This window comes from Oncorhynchus clarkii, chromosome 12 (assembly GCF_045791955.1).
Source record: "Oncorhynchus clarkii lewisi isolate Uvic-CL-2024 chromosome 12, UVic_Ocla_1.0, whole genome shotgun sequence".
Lineage (NCBI taxonomy): Eukaryota > Metazoa > Chordata > Actinopteri > Salmoniformes > Salmonidae > Oncorhynchus > Oncorhynchus clarkii.
In genome coordinates, this window is record NC_092158.1 from 45,399,748 (window position 1) to 45,422,300 (window position 22,553).

The 22,553-nt window shown below is 43.8% G+C and overlaps 1 protein-coding gene across 1 annotated transcript in view; it reads right to left on the reverse strand.

Moving 5' to 3' along the window:
* Positions 1-22,322, reverse strand: part of LOC139423236 (tumor necrosis factor alpha-induced protein 2-like) — a 39,908-nt gene extending 17,586 nt beyond the window's left edge. Inside the window, exons 1-11 of the mRNA XM_071175033.1 lie at positions 22,202-22,322; positions 8,785-9,284; positions 7,825-8,045; positions 5,688-6,411; positions 5,216-5,330; positions 4,948-5,058; positions 4,648-4,748; positions 4,428-4,538; positions 3,953-4,088; positions 3,646-3,768; positions 3,338-3,493 (exon numbers count right to left, since the gene is read on the reverse strand). Coding sequence (XP_071031134.1) covers positions 3,338-3,493; positions 3,646-3,768; positions 3,953-4,088; positions 4,428-4,538; positions 4,648-4,748; positions 4,948-5,058; positions 5,216-5,330; positions 5,688-6,411; positions 7,825-8,045; positions 8,785-9,257 — 2,271 coding nt within the window. The 5' untranslated portion in view covers positions 9,258-9,284; positions 22,202-22,322. The remainder of the gene's footprint in view (positions 1-3,337; positions 3,494-3,645; positions 3,769-3,952; positions 4,089-4,427; positions 4,539-4,647; positions 4,749-4,947; positions 5,059-5,215; positions 5,331-5,687; positions 6,412-7,824; positions 8,046-8,784; positions 9,285-22,201) is intronic.
* Positions 22,323-22,553: the final 231 nt, after the last annotated feature.

Here is a 22,553-nt window from a genome sequence, read left to right on the forward strand (position 1 = left end):
CTACGTGTCTGGATGTATCTCCATATCAGTATGCCAGCAGCATACCACCCTGCATACCACTGCTGGCTTGCTTCTGAAGCTAAGCAGGGTTGGTCTTGGTCAGTCCCTGGATGGGAGACCAGATGCTGCTGGAAGTGGTGTTGGAGGGCCAGTAGGAGGCACTCATTCCTCTGGTCTAAAAAATATCCCAATACCCCAAGGCAGTGATTAGGGACACTGTCCTGTGTAGGATGCTGTCTTTCGGATGGGACATTAAATGGGTGTCCTGACTCTCTGAGGTCATTAAAGATCTGATGGCACTTATTGTAAAAGTAGGGGTATTAACCCCAGTGTCCTGGCTAAATTCCCAATCTGGCTCTCAAACCATCACCGTCACCTAATAATCCCCAGTTTACAATCGGCTCATTCATCCCCCCTCCTCTCCCCTGTAACTATTCCCCATGTTATTGCTGTAAATGAGAATGTGTTCTCAGTCAACTTACCTGGTAAAATAATGGATAAATAAAAATGTTGCCACTGCCATCAGCTGCTCATGGTATCCCAGTCATGCCTAAGGGTGTTAATTCCTTGGAGGGACTATTGTTGCAGGGGGTTCTCATGGACTGGGTACTGTCCCGCAGGGTGATCATGACATATGCATCCTTACTGGGATGGGGAGCTCTGTGTGTGGGCTAATCAAGAAGAGGGATTTGGTAAACAGAGCAAAGGGCACTCAATCAATTACCTAGAGCTACTGACTGTTTTCTATGGCTGAGCAGCTTCCTTCCGATGTTGAAGGGCCAGTATGTGTTCGTAAGGTCTGACAACAGGACGGTGGTGGCATACATCAACAGGCAGGAGGGGATGTGGTCTCTCTCTCTCTCATAAACCTGTCCCGTTATCTGCTCGTATGGAGCAGTACACATTTCCTGTTGCTTAGGGTGAAGTATCTTCCCGGATCTCTCAACGTAGGTTTGGACCTGCTTTCCAGGGGGTGGTCCTATCTCTACGGAGTGGAGACTGCACCCCTCGATGGTTGCCCAGAATGGGACCGGTGTGCAGGGCTGGAGTAGTTCTTATGCATCGCGAGAGAACACGTATTCTAGTCTGTTCTTGTCGATGATGGATCTGGATGCTCCATTGGGAACTGATTCTTTGGAGTATCAGTGGCCTTGGATCCTGCTCTATGTGATGGTTGGGGATCTCTACCTGCTATCAGTACACCCTTCCGGATTTTCGAGCAGTTCCCTTTCTCACCTCCTCTGTTTGCTTCCAATGAACAACCGAGGTTGTATGCCCTGTGTCTGGTGCACGCTTTACGCACATGCTGTATATGAATAGGACCAAGGATATCTGTGTTTGTGACCAGCTTTTTGTATTTTTTGCTAATCCAGCTCGGGGTAGGGCACTTTCTCCCTGGCATATGACAACAAAGGACAAGGATTGCCTAGCGGTGTGCGTGCATTGTTCAGGGGCATGACAAGGTTTTATCGCTTGGATGTAACTGCTGCTGGTGTGGCTCACAGTGTTCTTATGGCTGGGACCAGGAGTGGGTGTTAGGCAGCGTGCAGGTTGCGCATTTTTCCAGGTTACAGCAAGTTTCCAGTGGGATGGAGCCTCGGGCTGCCGTGGTTCATCAACTCTGGTCGATGCTATACCAAGTCACAACAGGTGGTCTGATATTTTGGACTTTCGGTTCCTTGTATTAGTTCTGACATTTCAAGATCGCAAGGTAAATATTGTTTTTGGAACCATGGGGTCTATGGACTTTGGCTGCAGTGGCAGCATGTCAGTGTGCCTAGCCAAGTTGCAGCAGGTTCTGGTTCCCTATATGGGGCTCTGACAGTTCAGGCCTCATGAGGCTCTGACAGTTCAGACTTCTCAGGTAAGTATTAGGGAAAACGGTGGCTTCTATACCCCCTTTTAGAGGTGGTGGAACCTTTCTGTGCTTGAGCTGCCCTGGGCATCCTAATTTGGTACCCTCTGAGACGGCTTGAGTCGTTGCTACTCTTAGACATTTCCACTTCACAATAACAGCACTTACAGTTGACTAGGGCAGCTCTAGCAGTGCAGAAATTTGATGAACTGACTTGATGGAAAGGTGGCATCCTATGACGATTCCACATTCAAAGTCAATGAGCTCTTCAGTAACATTCTACTGTCATTATTTGTCTATGGAGATTGCATGGCTGTGTGCAACAAACCTGCCAAGAGAGGGCCGCCCACCAGAACTCACGGACCAGGCAAGGAGGGCATTAATCAGAGAGGCAAGAAAGAGACAAAATATAACCCTGAAGGAGCTGCAAAGCTCCGCAGTGGAGATTGGAGTATCTGTCCATAGGACCACTTTAAGCCGTACACTCCACAGAGCTGGGCTTTAGGGAAGAGTGGCCAGAAAAAAAAGCAATGGCTTAAAGAGAAAAATAAGCAAACACGTTTGGTGTTCGCCAAAAGGCATGCAGGAGAGTCTCCAAAAATATGGAAGAAGGTACTCTGGTCAGATGAGACTAAAATGTAGCTTTTTTGGCCATCAAGGAAAACGCTATGTCTGGAGAAACCCCAACACATTTTGTCTCATCACCCCGAGAACACCATCCCCACAGTGAAGCATGGTGGAGGCAGCATCATGCTGTGGGGATGTTTTTCATTGTCAGGGACTGGGAGACTGGTCAGAATTGAAGGAATGATGGATGGTGCCAAATACAGGGACATTTTTGAGGGAAATCTGTTTCAGTCTTCCAGAGATGTGCCAAGCTTATAGAGACATACCCCAAGAGACAAAGTGGTAGGCATGTTGTGTAAATCAAATGATAAAATCCCCCCAAATGTGCCAAGCTTATAGAGACATACCCCAAGAGACAAAGTGGTAGGCATGTTGTGTAAATCAAATGATAAAATCCCCCCAAAAATCTATTTTAATTCCAGGTTGTAAAGCAATAATATAGGAAAAATGCCAAGGGGGTGAATACTTTCGCAAGCCACTGTATAGTGTATGTTATACCAAGTGACTGACTGAATGGGAACATAAAGTTATGAATATAACTATTGTTCGCTGAAGGAGGGAACAAAGTATAACATATTATCGCCCTGTGCCGTCAGGGGATTTGGGCTCGATGAAGAGAGGCACCAAATTGAGGAAATGAATGCGAGCCCTGGTATTATAGCCAGAAAGGCAGGGCTTCCAAGGGTGGGCTTGGCATCCATTGGCCCGTTGGGTAGGAGTTCAGTTTTCAGGTGAATAGGATTGGTTGTTGACTCCCCATAGTATGTTGTACCTTGTTCCCTCCCTTTGGGAACAGTAGTTATATTAAGTGTACATTTGTGGTCATTATGACCATAAATCAGAGGGATGACTGACCAGGTCTTTGAAGAGTCCTTTGAGCTGTTTGGCCTCGTCCTGAAGTCGGAACGCCATCCTCTTTCTCATCTTCGATGATGTGCAGATGACCCGTCCTCGCATGATCGCACGCACATACTCCACCAGGATCCGCCTGTGTACCTCCCCCACCAGTATCTGTCAATCAAATAATCAACCAGTCAATCATTCAGTCAGTCAATTGCAATATAAATGTTGATAAACAAAAAATATTGGGATAGAAATATTTATTATTTTATGTATTTCACGCAACATGTTATCGTGTCAGGTATGTGGTCATTGGTGGATACCTGATAAGGTGGGCAGTCCATTCTTCTGAACTTCTTAAAGTGTTGCTTGATGCTTGCTTCGATGGTCTCAAATGCCTCAGTGTTGTTTAGCCACTTTCTCTTCACCAGCTTGTCACAGAAAGGCTGGAATAGAAATACACAGCTTTCATTCACATGAAGTTGATGAACAGCTTCTCCTATATCAAAACATTTGTGCTAACGTTAGAGCATGTTTGTTTGTATTTGATCAGTCATGAATAAGTGTGGAATTGATGAGTTGTGTATTGAGGAAGTTTTACCGCCCTAACAAAGAAACACATTGGCTCACCCTGATGTGCTCAAATAGTTTTTCCGTCAGAACCCTCACTGATTGGTTAATGATCCTATTGAGGGAGGAGTTAGCTCTCTGTGTGGACTCCTCACTGCCCTGTGGGTCACACTGCCTGCAGCGCTGTACAAAGGACCTACACAAAAATTGGAATGGAAACACTGTTGGTCTCGGAATTATCATATGTCTGACATGGAAAAACCATTTGAACCATTTACAACCTTAATCATGTGGATAACCTAGTTTGATCATGTTGTTAACTTTAGCAAGATAGTTAACTTATTATTCGCAATGTTAGCAAGCTTATCTATCGGGCTGGATTATCTAGCTAACGCATTGGTCTATGCACTTTAATGCTCTCTTGTCGCATTTACGACTTCACCAACTTGAAAATATACGTTTTCGATGAGCATTTGAATGGAGCATCAGTCAACACAGTTGCCACAAGAGATGACTTCTCTGTCTGGGTATCCACCTTAGAGGAGGACAACAGTTGACCAGAGCGATAGTCCTGGAGATGTATCCATCACCCCGGTCCCCAAACTCAGCCTGGGTCTCATGGAACATCTCCACTTTCCTCTGGAAACTGGACACACAGTAAAATCGTGAAATGAAATCCATATATGCTGATTTACATACAGGTTATTGATTGAATATACTCATTGTATATCTCTATAATTACATCTTCTCCTCACCTGTACAGGAAGTCAGACAGCCCATTAAGACTGCAGCGGGCCACCCTGGCCCCCAGAAACGAGCTTACAGCTGTGGATCTGTCTAGGTCCACCGTCAGTCTCTGTTACAGCCACACACATACACACTAATAAGGGTAGGAACTTCAAAATCCAACCAGCCAAAATAGGTCATTCCTGAATATGCATAAAAGATTTACAAACGTCTTAGAGTTCTTTGCCACAATGTCAACAGACTGCCATGGTAATAGTGACCTACATATATACTGTACGGTAGTGTCTCTGAGTGACAGTGTGACAGACCTGGATGATGGAGCGGGCCAGATTGGATTGGTACTCCTCTATGTGCAGCATTTGGGCCCACCGCCTCTCCTCCTCGTCCAGAACCTGAGTGAGCTCTGTGGTCACCTTCTCCTGAGATAAACAACAGAACCCACACAACCATGAAGTCCATTGTCTATCCAAGCATGGGCAGTTCCACTACCATTAGATTAGTGGCAGAAACATTACCTCTGTCAGTGGGCAAGTTTTCACCTGACAGTGTTCAGTATTAAAGGAAGTGTGATTTTACCCTGACTGTGTTCAGGCAGTCCTGTTCCAGTCGGTCCACTGTATCTTGGTGCAGTAGGGGTTCCAGTGGGGAGTAGTTAATGGGGGTTTTCATGCCAACGGTGCCCAGGACATCCCTTAAAAAGACCATTTCGGAAAAGGGAGGAAGTGCTACTGTCTGTCACTATTCATTCAAGTGTCACAGTTTGAATACCTGTAAAGATCTATATGTTCATATACACGTACATGAACTTACTAACTCTCATAAAATAAAAAGGTTTCTTTGTTTTTTCCCATAGGAGAACCCTTTTTTGTGAAAAAGGTTATACAAAAAACCAAAAACAGTTATTTTCAGAGGGTTTTCCTATATGGACAATTGAATAACCTTTTATGGTTCTAGGTAGTACCTTGTTTTCTAAAAGCGTATACGTCTAACCTGTTGTACATGTCATAGATTTTCTTAATGTTGTTATGTTATGAGTTCTGACACTGACCTGTTGTAGATGTTATAGAACCAGTCCAGCAGGGAGTAGACATCAGTGATCTGCAGCTGGGAGCTGGTGATGATGTCCAGGCGTCGGGCCACTGCCCGGTGGTAGCTCTGCACGTACACCTGGAAGGCCTGGAACTCCTCCGGGTAGACCGACACAACGTTCCTCCGCGCCGCGTCCAGGTCGTCCACCATGCGTCCCCTCAGCCTCTCCAGGTACGAGGCTAGCTGCCCTGCCGGAGTTCTCACCTGCTGGGGCAGGCTCCAGTCAGACGCCTCCCCCACTGCCTGCCGCCATTTCAGCTTGAGCTGACGGGGCCGCTGGCTAGGATGGGGCTGGAGGCCCTCCCTCAGGGGCTGGGTCTCCTCTTTCTGTGCCTGGGCGGTGTCGGCCTGCTCCTCCTGCTGGATGACCAGCACCACCAGCCCCAGGTTGGGCCCGGCCGTTGGCTGTCGGAGTGACTCCCTCACCACGTCCCACATCTCCTTCTGCAGGGCCTCGTACAGCAACTCCACATCCTTGGCCTTGCGAAGGCTGGCGTCTCTTGACACATTGGGGCTGGAGGGGTCATCGAAGGACCGGAGAGGGTTCACTCCGGGAGGCGTGAATGAGGGTGTGAGGGGGTGGGGCAGGAGGGCCATCAGCTCGCACTCACGCTCCAGCTCCTGGATGTGTGTGTCTGCCAGGAGGAGGTCCCTCTGGTTGACCAGCTGTAGGATCTCCAGTACTGAGGGAAGGAGAGAGTTAGGAATCAATGCCATACTGTTTAGTCTATTGGTTTGTACAGAGTATTAATGTATGGTTAGGAATGGGTGGCGTAAGTGAAGAGAAAAAGTACAGGTTTTCATCAGGCTATATTCTGTGTGAAATATCAACATTGACATATTGAAGGGTGCTGATATGTGTGATATTGAGTATATAAATGATCCAAGCCCAGCAAATGTACATTATACCGGGGTGTTGGTAGACACAATGTAAGTAACCTAATTTATGTCCCTCTAACTTCCCTGAATGCCTCTGCTGATCCTACAGCTATTGTGTGCAGTAAGCATGTGCCCATGAACCAGATTTATACTGTTAGCACTGAGGTGGTGTGCCCTAGCAGGAAGTCCACTGCTCACCCTGCACTAACATAAATAACATGAGCATATCTACTTCTTCCAAGCTTCCCAGTAAAGCAACAAAAACAAGTAAGCATCCCAAAAGAAAAGTGCTCAAAATAGACCACGTTAACATATGTAGCTTAAGAAATAAGGTTCATGAAATCAATAATTTGCTAGAATAATTTTGCACGCCCAATCTTTCAGTTTTTGATTTGTTAAGAAAGTTTTAAATATCCAATAAATGTCGTTCCACTTCATGATTGTGTCCCACTTGTTGTTGATTCTTCACTAAAAAATACAGTTTTATATCTTTATGTTTGAAGCCTGAAATGTGGCAAAAGGTCGCAAAGTTCAAGGGGGGCGAATACTTTCGCAAGGCACTGTACATGTACACATGGATATTGTATTGTAGATATGTCGTGGAGTGGGGGCCTGAGGGCACACAGTGTGTTGTGAAATCTGTGAATGTATTGTAATGTTTTTAAAATTGTATAACTGCCTTAATTTTGCTGTACCCCAGGAAGAGTAATGGGGATCCAGAAAAAATATAAATCTCTTGACCTGGCTTTTTGGATTGTTGTGAACACGCAATGTACTACACTGTCCTTTGATTGTCCCTTGTCTGTTTTAGTCCCTATTGAGCTCTGCCGAACAGTAGCTCTGGATGAAGTTCTATCTAAAGGAATCTGCAGTGGGAGGAAGTCAGTCATTTCCGGCTTTCATAGTCTGGTGCTGATTGAACCTGATGACTCAGGGGGTCCGGGGACCGCACACAGCTCATCAGAAACCAGCATGGGATTGGAGGAGGAAATACTGCAGGACCTGACCAGGAAGTTCCTGACTCGTAAAGTAAACACTGAAACTTACAAACACTGACTGTAGGAGGTCTAAGGTGCTCATGCCACAGACAGAAGTAACCTGCACTGACCCTTCCATGATTCAGATGTTTCGATTAGGTGATCTGTGATTGGTTGGCCCTGCAGGAAACATACCATATCTCCCCTCCTGATTGGTTTGTTTTGGAGCGCCATGTATACCTGAGAGAGGTTCCCTGGGTTCGACCACTAGTGGCTCCTCCTCCAGCTCCTCCTCAGCCTCCTGGGAGTTGTGGTCCGACAGGGACTCCCTCTTCAGCTTGCCAAGGCTGACCATCCTGAGGAAGGAGGGCCGGCGGCAGGACTCAGCCTCGCTGTCGGCGCTCAGGTTACCACAGGGCAGGCTCTCTCTGCGTTGCGTCTGCTTCCTCCGCCCAGCAAATCTACAAGCAGAAGAGAACCATTAGGAGAGGGTCGGAACTATATTATGCCACAGTATGACTTTGAAAGGCAAGAATGGCTATGTGTGGATTTACAGAGTCTGAAATATTGTGTGGAAATAAAGGTACCATCTAAAATAGAAATGGAATGGGATACATAATTATTACCAAATACTGTAGAGTTCAATGTTAACGTGTGACCACCACATCTAGACTAGGCTTCATATGCTATAAATAAGCAGGTATTTAAATGCTTGAGAGGTGATTGTGGTCAAAGTGAAAACTGTTTATAAATAGTGCTTAGGTACACAACATAGTATTAGCAAACAAAGCAGTTCTGTTCATAAACATAGTAACTCATGGAACATTTTTATATTACATAACCAAATAGGAAATGATTATGCTATATGCTGTGAGCATTTCCGTCATTTTGTTACAGCTTGATAGGGGGTCTCAGTCCTACCTGGTAACAGGAAAATCAGTTTGGATAGGCAAGCAAATCAGTAATTAATGGACCACAACGAAAGCTCTTTGGTCGAGACATTTCGAATGAAAATAGTTACTGAGTCATATTATATATAGACATTACATGTATGTTAATCTGTGTCTCTGAGCCCGTATTTATAAAGCATCTCAGAGTGGGAATGCTGATCTAGGATCAGGTCCTCCCTGTCCATGCAATCTTCATTGTGATCTAAAAGGCGTAACTGATCCTAGATCAGCAACCCTCCCTCCCCGTTACCGGAGCAGGGTCATGATCTCCTCTGAGCTCCTGCGGAGGCCCTTCCTCTTCTCTTGTTCAGGCTGGGGTGAGTGGGGGTCTGTGGGGCATCGCTGGGACGGGAATGTCCCCCATACGCTGCACCCCGACATACGCAGCCCCTTCCCCAGCTTCCCCAGGGTCTTCAGGGGCGAAGAGCCGCGCAGCCGCTCAAGGGTTCCCCTCAGGGGCCTCCCTCCTCCTCCTTTAGGGGCCTCAGGGCCATGCCTCTCCGCGTTCACCTCATTCTCCTCCTCTTCCCCATCATGTGACGACCTGCTCTGGAAGATTTTTCCCCCGCATACCCCCAAATTGGGGGGCTCACCCTCGTTCCTCTCCTCCTCAAGGTCCACCTCCTCGAAGGGGTTCAGGTCCAAGTTTAACCTGGGCAGGATGAGCTCACCATTCCCATGGTTACTCTTGATCCTCCCCGGGAGGTTCTTAAGGATTGGCATTAAAATGCTGTGCTCAAGAATCAAATACTGCAAAGACACAAGGCAAGTTAGTTAGAAGAGAGAATGAGATCACAGATCATTTGAACAAGCTAGTTAGGCTACCAATAACAAGAGCTCAGCAGGAGTGTGCTGGAGAAGGTTGAACAGATAATGAAAGCTAAAACCAGAATGAATGGTAGAGTAATGTTGTACTCGAGGATCTACAGAATATTGTAATAGCATAGGAACTGTTGTAATTATACTATTCATTATGGACTTAACTCAGAGCTAAAATACCAACACAGATGATTAGCCAACAGCTCTTTTAAGTAATGACAGGACAACTTGCTATAGTAATGTACAGGTAAGTGCCAGAATAAAGGAAACACCAACATAGAGTGTCTTGATAGGTCATTGGACAGTGGTGTGGGGCTGTGCTTTGGCAAAGTGGGTGGCCTGTTTGGCCCTGTCCGGGGGTATCATCGGATGGGGCCACAGTGTCTCCCGACCCCTCCTGTCTCAGCCTCCAGTATTTATGCTGCAGTAGGTTATGTGACGGGGTGCTAGGGTCAGTCTGTTATATCTGGAGTACTTCTCCTGTCTTATCCGGTGTCCTGTGTGAATTAAGTATGCTCTCACTAATTCTCTCTTTCTCTCTTTCTTTCTCTCGGAGGACCAGAGCCCTAGGACCGTGCCTCAGGACTACCTATGACTCCTTGCTGTCCCCAGTCCACCTGGCCGTGCTGCTGCTCCAGTTTCAACTGTTCTGCCTGCGGCTATGGAACCCTGACCTGTTCACTGGACGTGCTACCTGTCCCAGACCTGCTGTTTTCAACTCTCTAGAGACAGTAGGAGTGGTAGAGATACTCTTAATAATCGGCTATGAAAAGCCAACTGACATTTACTCCTGAGGTGCTGAATTGCTACACCCTCGACAACTACTGTGATTATTATTATTTGACCATGCTGTCAATTATGAACAGTTGAACATCTTGGCCATGTTCTGTTAAAATCTCCATCCGGCACGGCCAGAAGAGGACTGGCCAACCCTCATAGCCTGGTTCCTCTCTAGGTTTCTTCCTAGGTTTTGGCCTTTCTAGGGAGTTTTTCCTAGCCACCGTGCTTCTACACCTGCATTGCTTGCTATTTGGGGTTTTAGGCTGGGTTTCTGTACAGCACTTTGAGATATCGGCTGATGTAAGAAGGGCTATATAAATACATTTGATTTGATTTGGACCACCACAAGTCAGAATAGCTTCAATGCACCTTGTCTGGAACTCTATTGGAGTGATGTGACACCAATCTTCCACAAGAAATGTTATAATTTGGTGTTTTGTTAATGTTGGTGGAAAGCGCTGTCTCAGGCATCGCTCCAGAATCTCCCACGAGCATTCAATTGGGTTGAGATCTGGTGATAAGATGGCCACGGCGTAGTGTTTCCATTGTTTTCATGCTCAACAAACCATTCAGTGATTACTCATGCGGGTCATATACTTGACCCGAAGCATGAGGGGATGTTAATTGCTTAATTCAATATACTTTGTTTCCATACATTTCTCAAGTGTTTCCATTATTTTGGCAGTTACCTGTAGATAATCCATACAGTACATAATGACTTTCACCTGTACAGTACATTTACAACCACCTGATTATCCCATGTACATTATGTAGGACCTAATGCTCTAAGATCTTAAATTGTTTTAGGTTCCTGTACGTCTTCAGAGAGAAGTGGTTCAAAGTTACATACAGAGCATTGGGAAAGTATTCAGACCCCTTGACTTTTTCCAGATCTTGTTACGTTACAGCTTTATTCTCATCAATCTATACACAATATCCCATAATGACAGAGCAAAAACAGGTTTTTAGAAATGTTTGCGAAAGTACTGAAAATAAAAAACAGAAATATCACATTTACATAAGTATTCAGACCATTTACTCAGTACTTTGTTGAAGAACCTTTGGTAGCGATTACAACCTTGAGTCTTGGGTATGACGCCACAAGCATGGCACACCCGTATTTGGGGACTTTCTCCCATTCTTCTCTGCAGATCCTCTCAAGCTCTGTCAGGTTAGATGGGGAGCGTCGCCGCACAGCTAGTTTCAGGTCTCTCCAGAGATGTTTGATCAGGTTCATGTCCGGGCTCTGGCTGGGCCACTCAAGGACATTCAGAGACTTGTCCTGAAGCCACTCCTGCATTGTCTTGGCTGTTTGCTTAGTGTCATTGGCCTGTTCGAAGGTAAATCTTCGCCCCCAGTCTGAGGTCCTGATCGCTCTGGAGCCGGATTTCATGAAGGATATCTCTGTACTTTGCTCCATTCATCTTTCCCTCAATCCTGACTAGTCTCCCAGTCCCTGCCTCTGAAAAACATCCCCACAGCATGATCTTGCCACCACCATGCTTCATCATAGGGATGGTGCAAGGTTTGTTCCAGATTTTACGCTTTGCATTGAGGCCAAAGAGTTCAATATTGGTTTCATCAGACCAGAGAATCTTGTTTCTCATGGTGCCTTTTGGCAAACTCCAAGCGGGCTGTCAAGTGCCTTTTACTGAGGAGTGGCTTCCATCTGGCCACTCTACCATAATGGCCTGATTAGTCGAGTGCTGCATAGATGGTTGTCCTTCTGGAAGGTTATCCCATCTCCACAGAGGAACTTTGGAGCTCTGTCAGTGTCACCTCCCTGACCAAGGCCCTTCTCCCCCGATTGCTCACTTTGGCTGGGCAGCCAGCTCTAAGAAGAGTCTTGGTGATTCCAAACTTCTTCCATTTCAGATTGATGGCGGCCTATGTGGTCTTGTAGACCTTCAACATTGCACACATTCTTTGGTACCCTTCCCCAGATGTGTGCCTCGACACAATCTTGTCTCGAGGCTCTACGGAGAATTCCTTCGACCTCAAGGCTCGGTTTTTGCTCTGACATGCACTGTCAACTATGGGACTTAATATAGGCAAGTGTGCGCCTTTCCAAATCACATCCAATCAATATAATTTACCATAGGTGGACTGCAATCAAGTTGTAGAAACATCTCAAGGGTGATCAATGGAAACATGACGCACCTCTGCTCATTTTAGAGTCTCATAGCAAAGGGTCTGGTTACTTCTGTAAATAAGGTATTTGCAAAATTGTCTAAACAACCGTTTTTGCTTTGGCATTATTGATTATTGTGTGTAAATAAATGAGTTAAAAATGTATTTAATCCATTTTAGACTGTAAAGTAACAAAATGGGGAAGAATGGAAGGGGTCTGAATACTTTCCGAATGTACTGTATAATTCTCATAATCAGTGTTTACTGTTTGAACTCACCTGCCCTCCACCAACATTTATTTTATAAAAAAAAATTGGGGTGTAGATCAGCTTTAAATTCCAGAAAGATTTAGTCTTCTATCAATGTAATTGTCTCCATCATTTCCAATCCCCCATATATTTTCTTTGTAAATATATACAGTACCAGTCAAAAGTTTAGACACACCGACTCATTCAAGGGTTTTTCTTTATTTTTACTATTTTCTACATTGTAGAATAATAGTGAAGACATCAAAACTATGAAATAACACATATGGGATCATGTAGTAATCAAAAAAGTGTTAAACAAATCAAAATATATTTTAGATTTTAGATTCTTCAAAGTAGCCACCCTTTGCATTGATGACTATCTATTTTATTTTTTTTACTTTAGTTTTAGTAGATATCTTTTTTGTCAATTCTATTTTCTTAAAACTGTATTGTTGGTTAAGGGCTTGTACGTAAGCATTTCACGGTAAGGTCCACACCTTTTGTATTCGGCGCATTTGACAAATACACTTTGATTTGGTTTCAGTAGACTACTAGTGTAAAGCAGGACATTCAACCCTATAGGGCCACAAGTGCCCATGTTGGCCCATTCCGGATCTCAGCTAAGCATTAGATCTGTTAAACAATAATGTCACCAACTATCATTTTAGGATATGCCCTTGAGAGAATTTTAATGGACTTTATGACTGTAAAATCCAGCCACCAAAAAGTTGAACAGGTACCAGGCCAACACCAGTCTTAACGTCAACATGGAAGAGGCAACTCCGGGATGCTGGCCTTCTAGGCAGAGTCGCAAAGAAAAAGTCATATCTCAGACTGGCCAATAAAAATAAAAGATTAAGATGGGAAAAAAACACATACACTGGACAGAAGAACTCTGTCTAGAACGCCAGCATCCCGGAGGAGCCTCTTCACTGTTGACGTTGACACTGGTGTTTTGCGGGTACTATTTAATGAAGCTGCCAGTTGAGGAGTTGTGAGGCATCTGTTTCTCAAACTAGACACTCTAATGTACTTGTCTTCTTGCGCAGATGTGCACCGGGGCCTCCCACTCATCTTTCTATTCTGGTTAGAGCCAGTTTGTGCTGTTCTGTGATGGGAGTAGTACACAGCATTGTACGAGATCTCCAGTTCCTTGGCAATTTCTTGCATGGAATAGCCTTCATTTCTCAGAACAAGAATAGACCTTTCAGAAGAAACATCTTTGTTTCTGGCCATTTTGAGCCTGTAATCGAACCCACAAATGCTGACGCTCCAGATACTCAACTAGTCTAAAGAAGGCCAGTTTTATTGCTTCTTTAATCAGACCAACAGTTTTCAGCTGTGCTAACATAATTGCAAAAGGGTTTTCTAATGATCAATTAGCCTTTTAAAATGATAAACTTGGATTAGCTAACACAACGTGCCATTGGAACACAGGAGTGGTGGTTGCTGATAATGGGCCTCAGTACGCCTATGTAGATATTCCATTAAAAATCAGTCATTTCCACCTACAATAGTAATTTACAACATTAACAATGTCTACACTGTATTTTTGATCAATTTTATGTTATTTTAATGGACAAAAAAATTGCTTTTTTTTCAAAAACAAGGACATTTCTAAGTGACCCCAAACTTTTGCATGGTAGTGTATATACACACTGGCAAGAAAAAGTTTGTGAACCCTTTAGAATTACCTGGATTTCTGCATAAATTGCTCATAATATTTGATCTGATCTTCATCTGAGTCACAACAATAGACAAACACAGTCTGCTTAAACTAATAACACACAAATAATTATAATTGTTCATGTCTTTATTGAACACACCGTGTAAACATTCACAGTGCAGGTTATTTAAAAAATAATATTTCACCTTAATTTAAACAGTTAAGCTAGTTGAGAACAAGTCCTCATTTACAACTGTGTCCTGGCCAAGATAAAGCAAAGCAGTGCGACAAACAACAACACAGAGTTACACATGGAATAAACAAGCGTACAGTCAATAACAAAATATAAAAAAAGAAAGTTTATATACAGTGTGTGTAAATGGCATGAGGAGGTAAGGCAATAAATAGGCCTTAGTAGCAAAGTAATTACAATTTAGCAGATTAACACTGGTTCACCAACTACTTCGAAGACAGAGTTCCGTGTGTAAAATCGGAGGGCCTGTTGTCCGGTCCTCTGGCAAAAAAAAGTTTTTTTTTTATGTACAGCTGCAGCGATCGGTTAGCTGCTCAGATAGCTGATGTTTAAAGATAGTGAGGGAAATGTAAGTCTCCAGCTTCAGTGATTTTTGCAATTCGTTCCAGTCACTGGCAGCAGGGAACTGGAAGGAAAGGCGGCCAAAGGAGATGTTGGCTTTGGGGATGACCAGTGAGATATACCTGCTGGAGCGCGTGCTATGGCTGGGTGTTGTTATCGTGACCAGTGAGCTGAGATAAAGCAGAGCTTTACCTAGCATAGACTTATAGATGACCTGGAGCCAGTGGGTCTGGGGACGAAAATGTAGCGAGGGCCAGCCGACTACAGCATACAGTTCGCAGTGGTGGGTGGTATAAGGCTCTTTGGTAACAAAACGGATGGCACTGTGATAGACTACATCCAATTTGCTGAGTAGAGTATTGGAAGCTATTTTGTAGATGACGTCGCCGAAGTAGAGGATCCGTAGGATAATCAGTTTTACTAGGATATGTTTGGCGGCGTGAGTGAAGGAGGCTTTGTTGCGAAATAGAAAGCCAATTCTAAATTTGATTTTGGATTGGAGATGTTTGATATGAGTCTGGAAGGAGAGTTTACAGTCTAGCCAGACACCTAGGTATTTGTAGTTGTCCACGTATTCTAGGTCAGAACCGTCCAGAGTAGTGATGCTAGTCGGGCGGGCAGATGAGGGCAGCGAATGGTTGAAAAGCATGCATTTGGTTTTGCTAGCGTTTAAGAGCAGTTGGAGGTTAGTTAACACAGTGTCCAAAGAAGGGCCAGATGTATACAGAATGGTGTTGTCTGCGTATAGGTGGATCAGGGAATCACCCGCAGCAAGAGCGACATCGTTGATATATACAGAGAAAAGAGTCGGCCCGAGAATTGAACCCTGTGGCACCCACATAGAGACTGCCAGAGGTCCGGACAACAGGCCCTCCGATTTTACACACTGAACTCTGTCTGTGAAGTAGTTGGTGAACCAGGCGAGGCAGTTATTTGAGAAACCAAGGCTATTCAAATCAAATCTATTGAGGCTGCCAATAAGAATACAGTGATTGATAGAGTCGAAAGCCTTTGCCAGGTTGATGAAGACGGCTGCACAGTACTGTCTTTTATCGATGGTAGTTATGATATCGTTTAGTACCTTGAGAGTGGCTGAGGTGCACCCATGACCAGCTCGGAAACGGGCTTGCACAGCGGAGAAGGTACGGTGGGATTCGAACTGGCCAGTGATCTGTTTATTAACTTAGCTTTCAAAGACTTTAGAAAGGCAGGGCAGGATGGATATAGGTCTGTAACAGTTTGGGTCTAGAGTGTCACCCACTTTGAAGAGGGGGATGACCACGGCAGCTTTCCAATCTTTAGGGATCTCGGACAAAACGAAAGACAGGTTGAACAGACTGGTAATAGGGGTTGCAACAATGGCGGCAGATAATTTTAGAAAGAGAGGGTCCAGATTGTCTTGCCCAACTGATTTGTACGAGTCCAGGTCTTGCAGCTCTTTCAGAACATCTGGGATCTGGATTTGGGTGAAGGAGAAGATGGGGAGGCTCGAACAAATAGCTGTGAGGGGTGCGGAGCTGTTGGCTGGGGTTGGGGTAGCCAGGAGGAAAGCATGGCCAGCCGTAGAGAAATGCTTATTGAAATTTTCGATTATCATGGATTTATCGGTGGTGACCGTGTCGCCTAGCCTCAGTGCGGTTGGCAGCTGGGAGGAGGTGCTCTTGTTCTCCATGGACTTTACAGTGTCCCAAAACTTTTTGGAGTTAGAGCAACAGGATGCAAATTTCTGTTTGAAAAAGCTAGCCTTAGCTTTCCTGACTGACTGTGTGTATTGGTTCCTGACTTCCCTGAACAGTTGCATATCGCGGGGACTATTCGATGATATTGCAGACCGCCACAGGATGTTTTTGTGCTGGTCAAGGGCAGTCAGGTCTGGAGTGAACCAAGGGCTATATCTGTTCTTAGTTCTTAATTTTTTGAAAGGGGCATGCTTATTTAAAATGGTGTTGAAATTACTTTTAAAGAACGACCAGGCATCCTCGACTGACGGAATGAGGTCAATATCCTTCCAGGATACCTGGGCCAGGTCGATTAGAAAGGCCTGCTCGCAGAAGTGTTTTAGGGAGCTTTTGACAGGGATGAGGGGTGGTCGTTTAACCGTGGACCCATAGCAGAGGCAGGCAATGAGGCAGTGATCTCTGAGATCCTGATTGAAAACAGCAGAGGTGTATTTGGAGGGTCAGTTTGTCAGGATAATATCTATGAGGGTGCCCATGTTTACAGATTTAGGGTTGTACCTGGTGGTTTCCTTGATAATTTGTGTGAGATTGAGGGCATCTAGCTTAGATTGTAGGACTGCTGGGGTGTTAAGCATATCCCAGTTTAGGTCACCTAACAGAACAAACTCTGAAGATAGATGGGGGGCAATCAATTCACATATGGTGTCCAGGGCACAGCTGGGAGCTGAGGGGGGTCTTTAACAGGCAGCAACGGTGAGAGACTTATTTCCGTAGAGATTCCTTTTTAAAATTAGAAGCTTGAACTGTTTGGGCATACACCTGGAAAGTATGACAGAACTTTGCAAGCTAACTCCTCCCCCTTTGGCAGTTCTATCTTGATGGAAAATGTTGTAGTTGGGTATGGAAATCTCAGAAATGTTGTGACCTTCCTAAGCCAGGATTCAGACACGGCAAGGACATCAGGGCTGGCGGAGTGTGCTAAAGCAGTGAGTAAAACAAACTTAGGGAGGAGGCTTCTGATGTTAACATGCATGAAACCAAGGCTTTTTCGATTACAGAAGTCAAAAAATGAGAGTGCCTGGGGACACGCAGGGCCTGGGTTAGCCTCCACATCACCCGAGGAACAGAGGAGGAGTAGGATGAGGGTACGGCTAAAGGCTAGCAAAACTGGTCATCTAGTGCATTGGGGACAGAGAATAAGAGGAGCAGATTTCTGGGCATGGTAGAATAGATTCAGGGCATAATGTGCAGACAGGGGTATGGTGGGGTGCGGGTACAGTGGAGGTAAGCCCAGGCACTGATTGATCATAAGAGAGGTTGCATCTCTGGACATGCTGATTATACTGGATGAGGTCACCGCATGTGTGGGAGGTGGGACAAAGGAAGCATGTACAGTGGGACTAAGGGCTCCGCAATAAACTAAAACAATGATAATTATCCTAAACAACAGTATACAAGGCATATTGACATTTGAGAGAGACATAAAGCGAGGCATAAAGCAATCACAGGTGTTGATTGGGAGAGCTAGCTAAGTCAACAACGGGTAAGACAACAGCTAATTAGCTAAGACAACAACAGCAGGTAAAATGGCGATGAATGAATGGGGCTGATTCACTCAGTGGCAGCTAGCTAGCTGTGATGATCAATGGTCCAGGTTTTACGACAGGAAACTGGCGTTGTAGTGGAGAAAGACAGTCCGAGCCTGGCAGGTATTATCCAAGCTAAAAAAAACGGCTGGTGCCTGAGCAGACTAAATAGCTAGTAACTTAGGTTGGAAAAAGTATGTGAGCCTTTGGATTTAATAACAGGTTGACCCTCCTTTGGCAACAATAACCTCTACCAAACATTTTCTGTAGTTGCGGATCAGACCTGCACCAAGGTCAGGAGGAATTTTGGACTATTCCCCTTTACAAAACTGTTTCAGTTCTGCAATATTCTTGGGATGTCTGGTGTGAACCCCTCTCTTGAGGTCATGCCACAGCATCTCAATCGGGTTGAGGTCAGGACTCTGACTGAGACACTTCGGAAGACGTATTTTCTTCTGTTGAAGCCATTCTGTTGAAGATTTACTTCTGTGTTTTGGGTCGTTGTCATGTTGCATCACCCAACTTCTGTTGAGCTTCAATTAGCAGACAAATATACTTACATTCTCCTGCAAAATGTCTTGATAAACTTGTGAATTTATTTTTCCGTCGATGATAGCAAGCTGTCCAGGCCATGAGGCAACAAAGCAGCTCCAAACCATGATGCTCCCTTCACCATACTTTACAGTTGGGATGAGGTTTTGATGTTGGTGTGCTGTGCCTTTTTTCTCCACACATAGTGTTGTGTGTTCCTTCAAAACAACTCAACTTTAGTTTAATCTGTCCACAGAATATTTGACCATCTGAAACATCCAGATGCTCTTTCGTGAACTTCAGACGTGCAGCAATGTTTTATTGGACAGCAGTGGCTTCTTCCGTGGGGTCCTCCCATGAATACCATTCTCATTTAGTGTTTTACGTATCGTAGACTCGTCAACAGAGATGTTAGCATGTTAGAGAGATTTCTATAAGTCTTTAGCTGACTCTCTAAGATTCTTCTTAACCTCATTGAGAATCTGCGCTGTGCTCTTGCAGTCATCTTTGCAGGACGGCCACTCCTAGGGAGAGGAGCAACCGTGCTGAACTTTCTCCATTTATAGACAATTTGTCTTACGTGGCCTGATGTACATCACGGCTTTTAGGTATACTTTTGTAACCCTTTCCAGCTTTATGCAAGTCAACAATTCAAACGTTGTAAGTGTTTTTTATAGGGCAGGGCAGCTCTAACCAACATCTCCAATCTTGTCTCAATGATTGTACTCCAGGTTAGCTGACTCCTGACTCCAATTAGCTTTTGGAGGAGTCATTAGCCTAGAGGTTAACATACTTTTTCCAACCTATTGAAATTTGTGTGTTATTGGTTTAAGCAGACTGTGTTTGTCTGTTGTTTGTCTGTCTGTTTGTCTGTTGTTGTGACTTAGAGGAAGATCAGATCTAATTGGGGGGGGGGGGGGGGAATCCAGATAATTCCAAAGGGTTCACAAACTTTTTCTTGCCACTGTAGGGTTAAAGATCAGTAAGGGATTATCAAAGGAAAATATCTACAATTATATTTATACGAATATATAAGTTGTATATATATTTATATATGTATAGTTTTATATATTTTCCTTTATTAATTTCCCCTAACTGGACAACACCACTTAGGCTTCCACTTCCAGCATATATATATATACATTTTGGCAATATGTATGTTTTTCATTATGTATCATATTTTTTAAGTTAAGAACAAATTCTTATTTTCAATGATGGCCTAGGAACAGTGGGTTAACTGCCTGTTCAGGGGGAGAACGACCTTGTCAGCTCGGGGGTTTGAACTTGCAACGTTCCAATTACTAGTCCAACGCTCTAACCACTAGGCTACCCTGCCGCCCCGGCAGACTGTACAAATTGTAAAGGGAAGATTTTTGCTAAGAGTATTATTATATTATTGATCGATTGACAATGACTTTTCAAATCTTCCAGCAGTGCTATTTAGAGAGTTAGCTCCAGGTAAATGTTGCAATTCTTCAGCCATTCCTGAACCTGCGACCAAAAACAAGCTCAATACTGAATGGACAGTACCAAAACAAATGATCTAATGATTTGGTCTCTTTGCAGCAAAATCTGCAGAGCTGGGTTGGTTGTATCCCCCATATATATATATTTGAGTTGTTTTTGGTATCTTTAGTTGTCACTGTATTAGACTAAGCATAGGTGATTAGATGATGTTGAAGTTGAAATGGAGCTGGAAGAGCGGACGCAGCTCCTCTTTACTTTACGACTTGCGGTAACTCTGCGGTTCTAAATTAATAGTTGTTTAGTAATATGAAAATGTCAGAAACATTACCTTGCTTGACCATGCTGTAGGTCATGTAACTGTTACATGCAATATGTTTTGTGGACTTCACCGGACAGATGTTGCTCTCCGGTTTCGTAATGAAACAAATGTGTGGTTGAACATATTCTGCCACTGTGTCCTCTCATTGTCTCTGCCTTAGGCCTATATATCACGGTGTCAAGGCATATGAACGAACAGGTTATAGAGTAAGCAACGCAATTATCACAACACATAAGTTGTAATATGGATTTTTGCTCACAGTTTAGAGATAATTGGGATTGATCCCATTTTGAATGAGTTAAAACTACAGTTTGTGAACATTAGGAACAAATGCTGTGAAATATTTCAGCTTATTTGAACAATAAGTGAGTTTGGATTATACTATTTGCACATTTTTATTTGTCGGATTCCAAAATGTTATTTTCAAATTTAATTTTACAATGCTCAGCTCAAATCTTAACAGTGGTTGTTTCCTTAACTATTAGTGTGTTTCAGAGGAACACTGTGAATCCATGTGTTAAACCACTGATTAACATCTCAGTTCAGAATCCCAAAAATATGTACAGTGTATGAATGTTGGATTGTGTTGAGGCCAATGTTCAGCTGGTGCAGACACATTGAACAGCAACACTGGGAGCAGGAGGTTAGTTTCTAAACAAACACTGGACATTCTGCTCCCTAATAGTTTAGAAAATAACAGGAAATATAAGTAGTGTCTGTCTGTAGCTGGCTACATTATTTTATTTTACTAAAACACTTAACTATTTTAACAACTTGGTTTAACATCCAACTATGTCTATGATTTAATCACTTAAAATTCCTCCCTAAGTTCAGAGTGAAAGAATTGATGGGGTCAAATGGTTTTAGTGCCTGGTTGCCTGGGACACTAGCCTGCTGACACTGCATGTAATTACATTTAGTACTGCAGCCTACTATATAACCATGTTATATAACCAACACTACAGGTATAGGTAATGTGAGACACAGAGGTTTTGTCCAAAAATTAACATAATAATGAAAATATACACTGTGTACAAAACATTATGAACACCTAATCTTTCCATGACACAAACTGACCAGGTGAATCCAGGTGAAAGCTACGATCCCTTACTGATGTCACTTGTTAAATCCACTTGTTTAATCCACAGATTAAAGGTTAAAGATGGATGGTTAAGCCATGAGACACAATATTGAAGTGCCTTTGAACAGGATATGGTAGTAGGTGCCAGGCACACCGGTTTGTGTCAAGAACTGCAACAATCCTGGGTTTTTCACACTCAACAATTTCCGGTGTGTATCAAGAATGGTCCACCACCAAAGGACATCCAGCCTACTTGACACAACTGTGCGAAGCATTGGAGTCAACATGGGCCAGCATCCCTGTTGAACGCTTTCAATGCCTTGTAGAGTCCGTGCCCCAACGAACTGAGGTTGTTCTGAGGTTGCAACTCAATATTGGGAAGGTATTCTTAATATTTTGTACACTCGAAGTATAAATGGCGTTTAGCAGATGCATTTATCCAAAGCTTGCATACATTTTACGTAACATGGTAAGTAAAATATAAAGTAGTTCTTAAAGTCTTGGGAGATGGAAACATGAAATGTATATGGAAATAATTTAATTATCAGCCCAGTCTTGAAATATGTCATATACATTTTTTTTTCCAGAGAAAATCAGAACATGCGCACAGACCATCACACTATGGTACAACAAAGCTAACCTGAACATATGATGATTGTATAGCCGTTTAGAGAATTTGAGAAAGGACGGCAAGATGTTCAGAAATCAGAAGTACAGCGTACGTCCCGCTTTTTCATAACATGAGATATATCTGGATTCCTCTTACCTTGTGTAGTTAATGCACAGTGTCTCAGTGGAATGTCATCCCGATGTGTGTTGTATGTATGTGTGGCAGAGTGTGTTTGTGTGTGTGAGAGATTGTGTGTGTATCTCCTCTGTGGCTCAGCAGAGCACTGTGCTCACCCGGCTTCCTGACTCTGCCTGTATTGTAGCTGTAGATGATGCGTTTTCCTGAGGAAATTTCCCCCACACACACACACACACACATACACTCACACACTCCCATGCATGTTCTGGGAGTTTGCAAATTATACTAATTGCATGACTACTGGCAGCACATTCTTCTACAATGGCTCCTTCTTTTTTAATTCAGCACGTTTCTTTGTGTGTGTGCACGT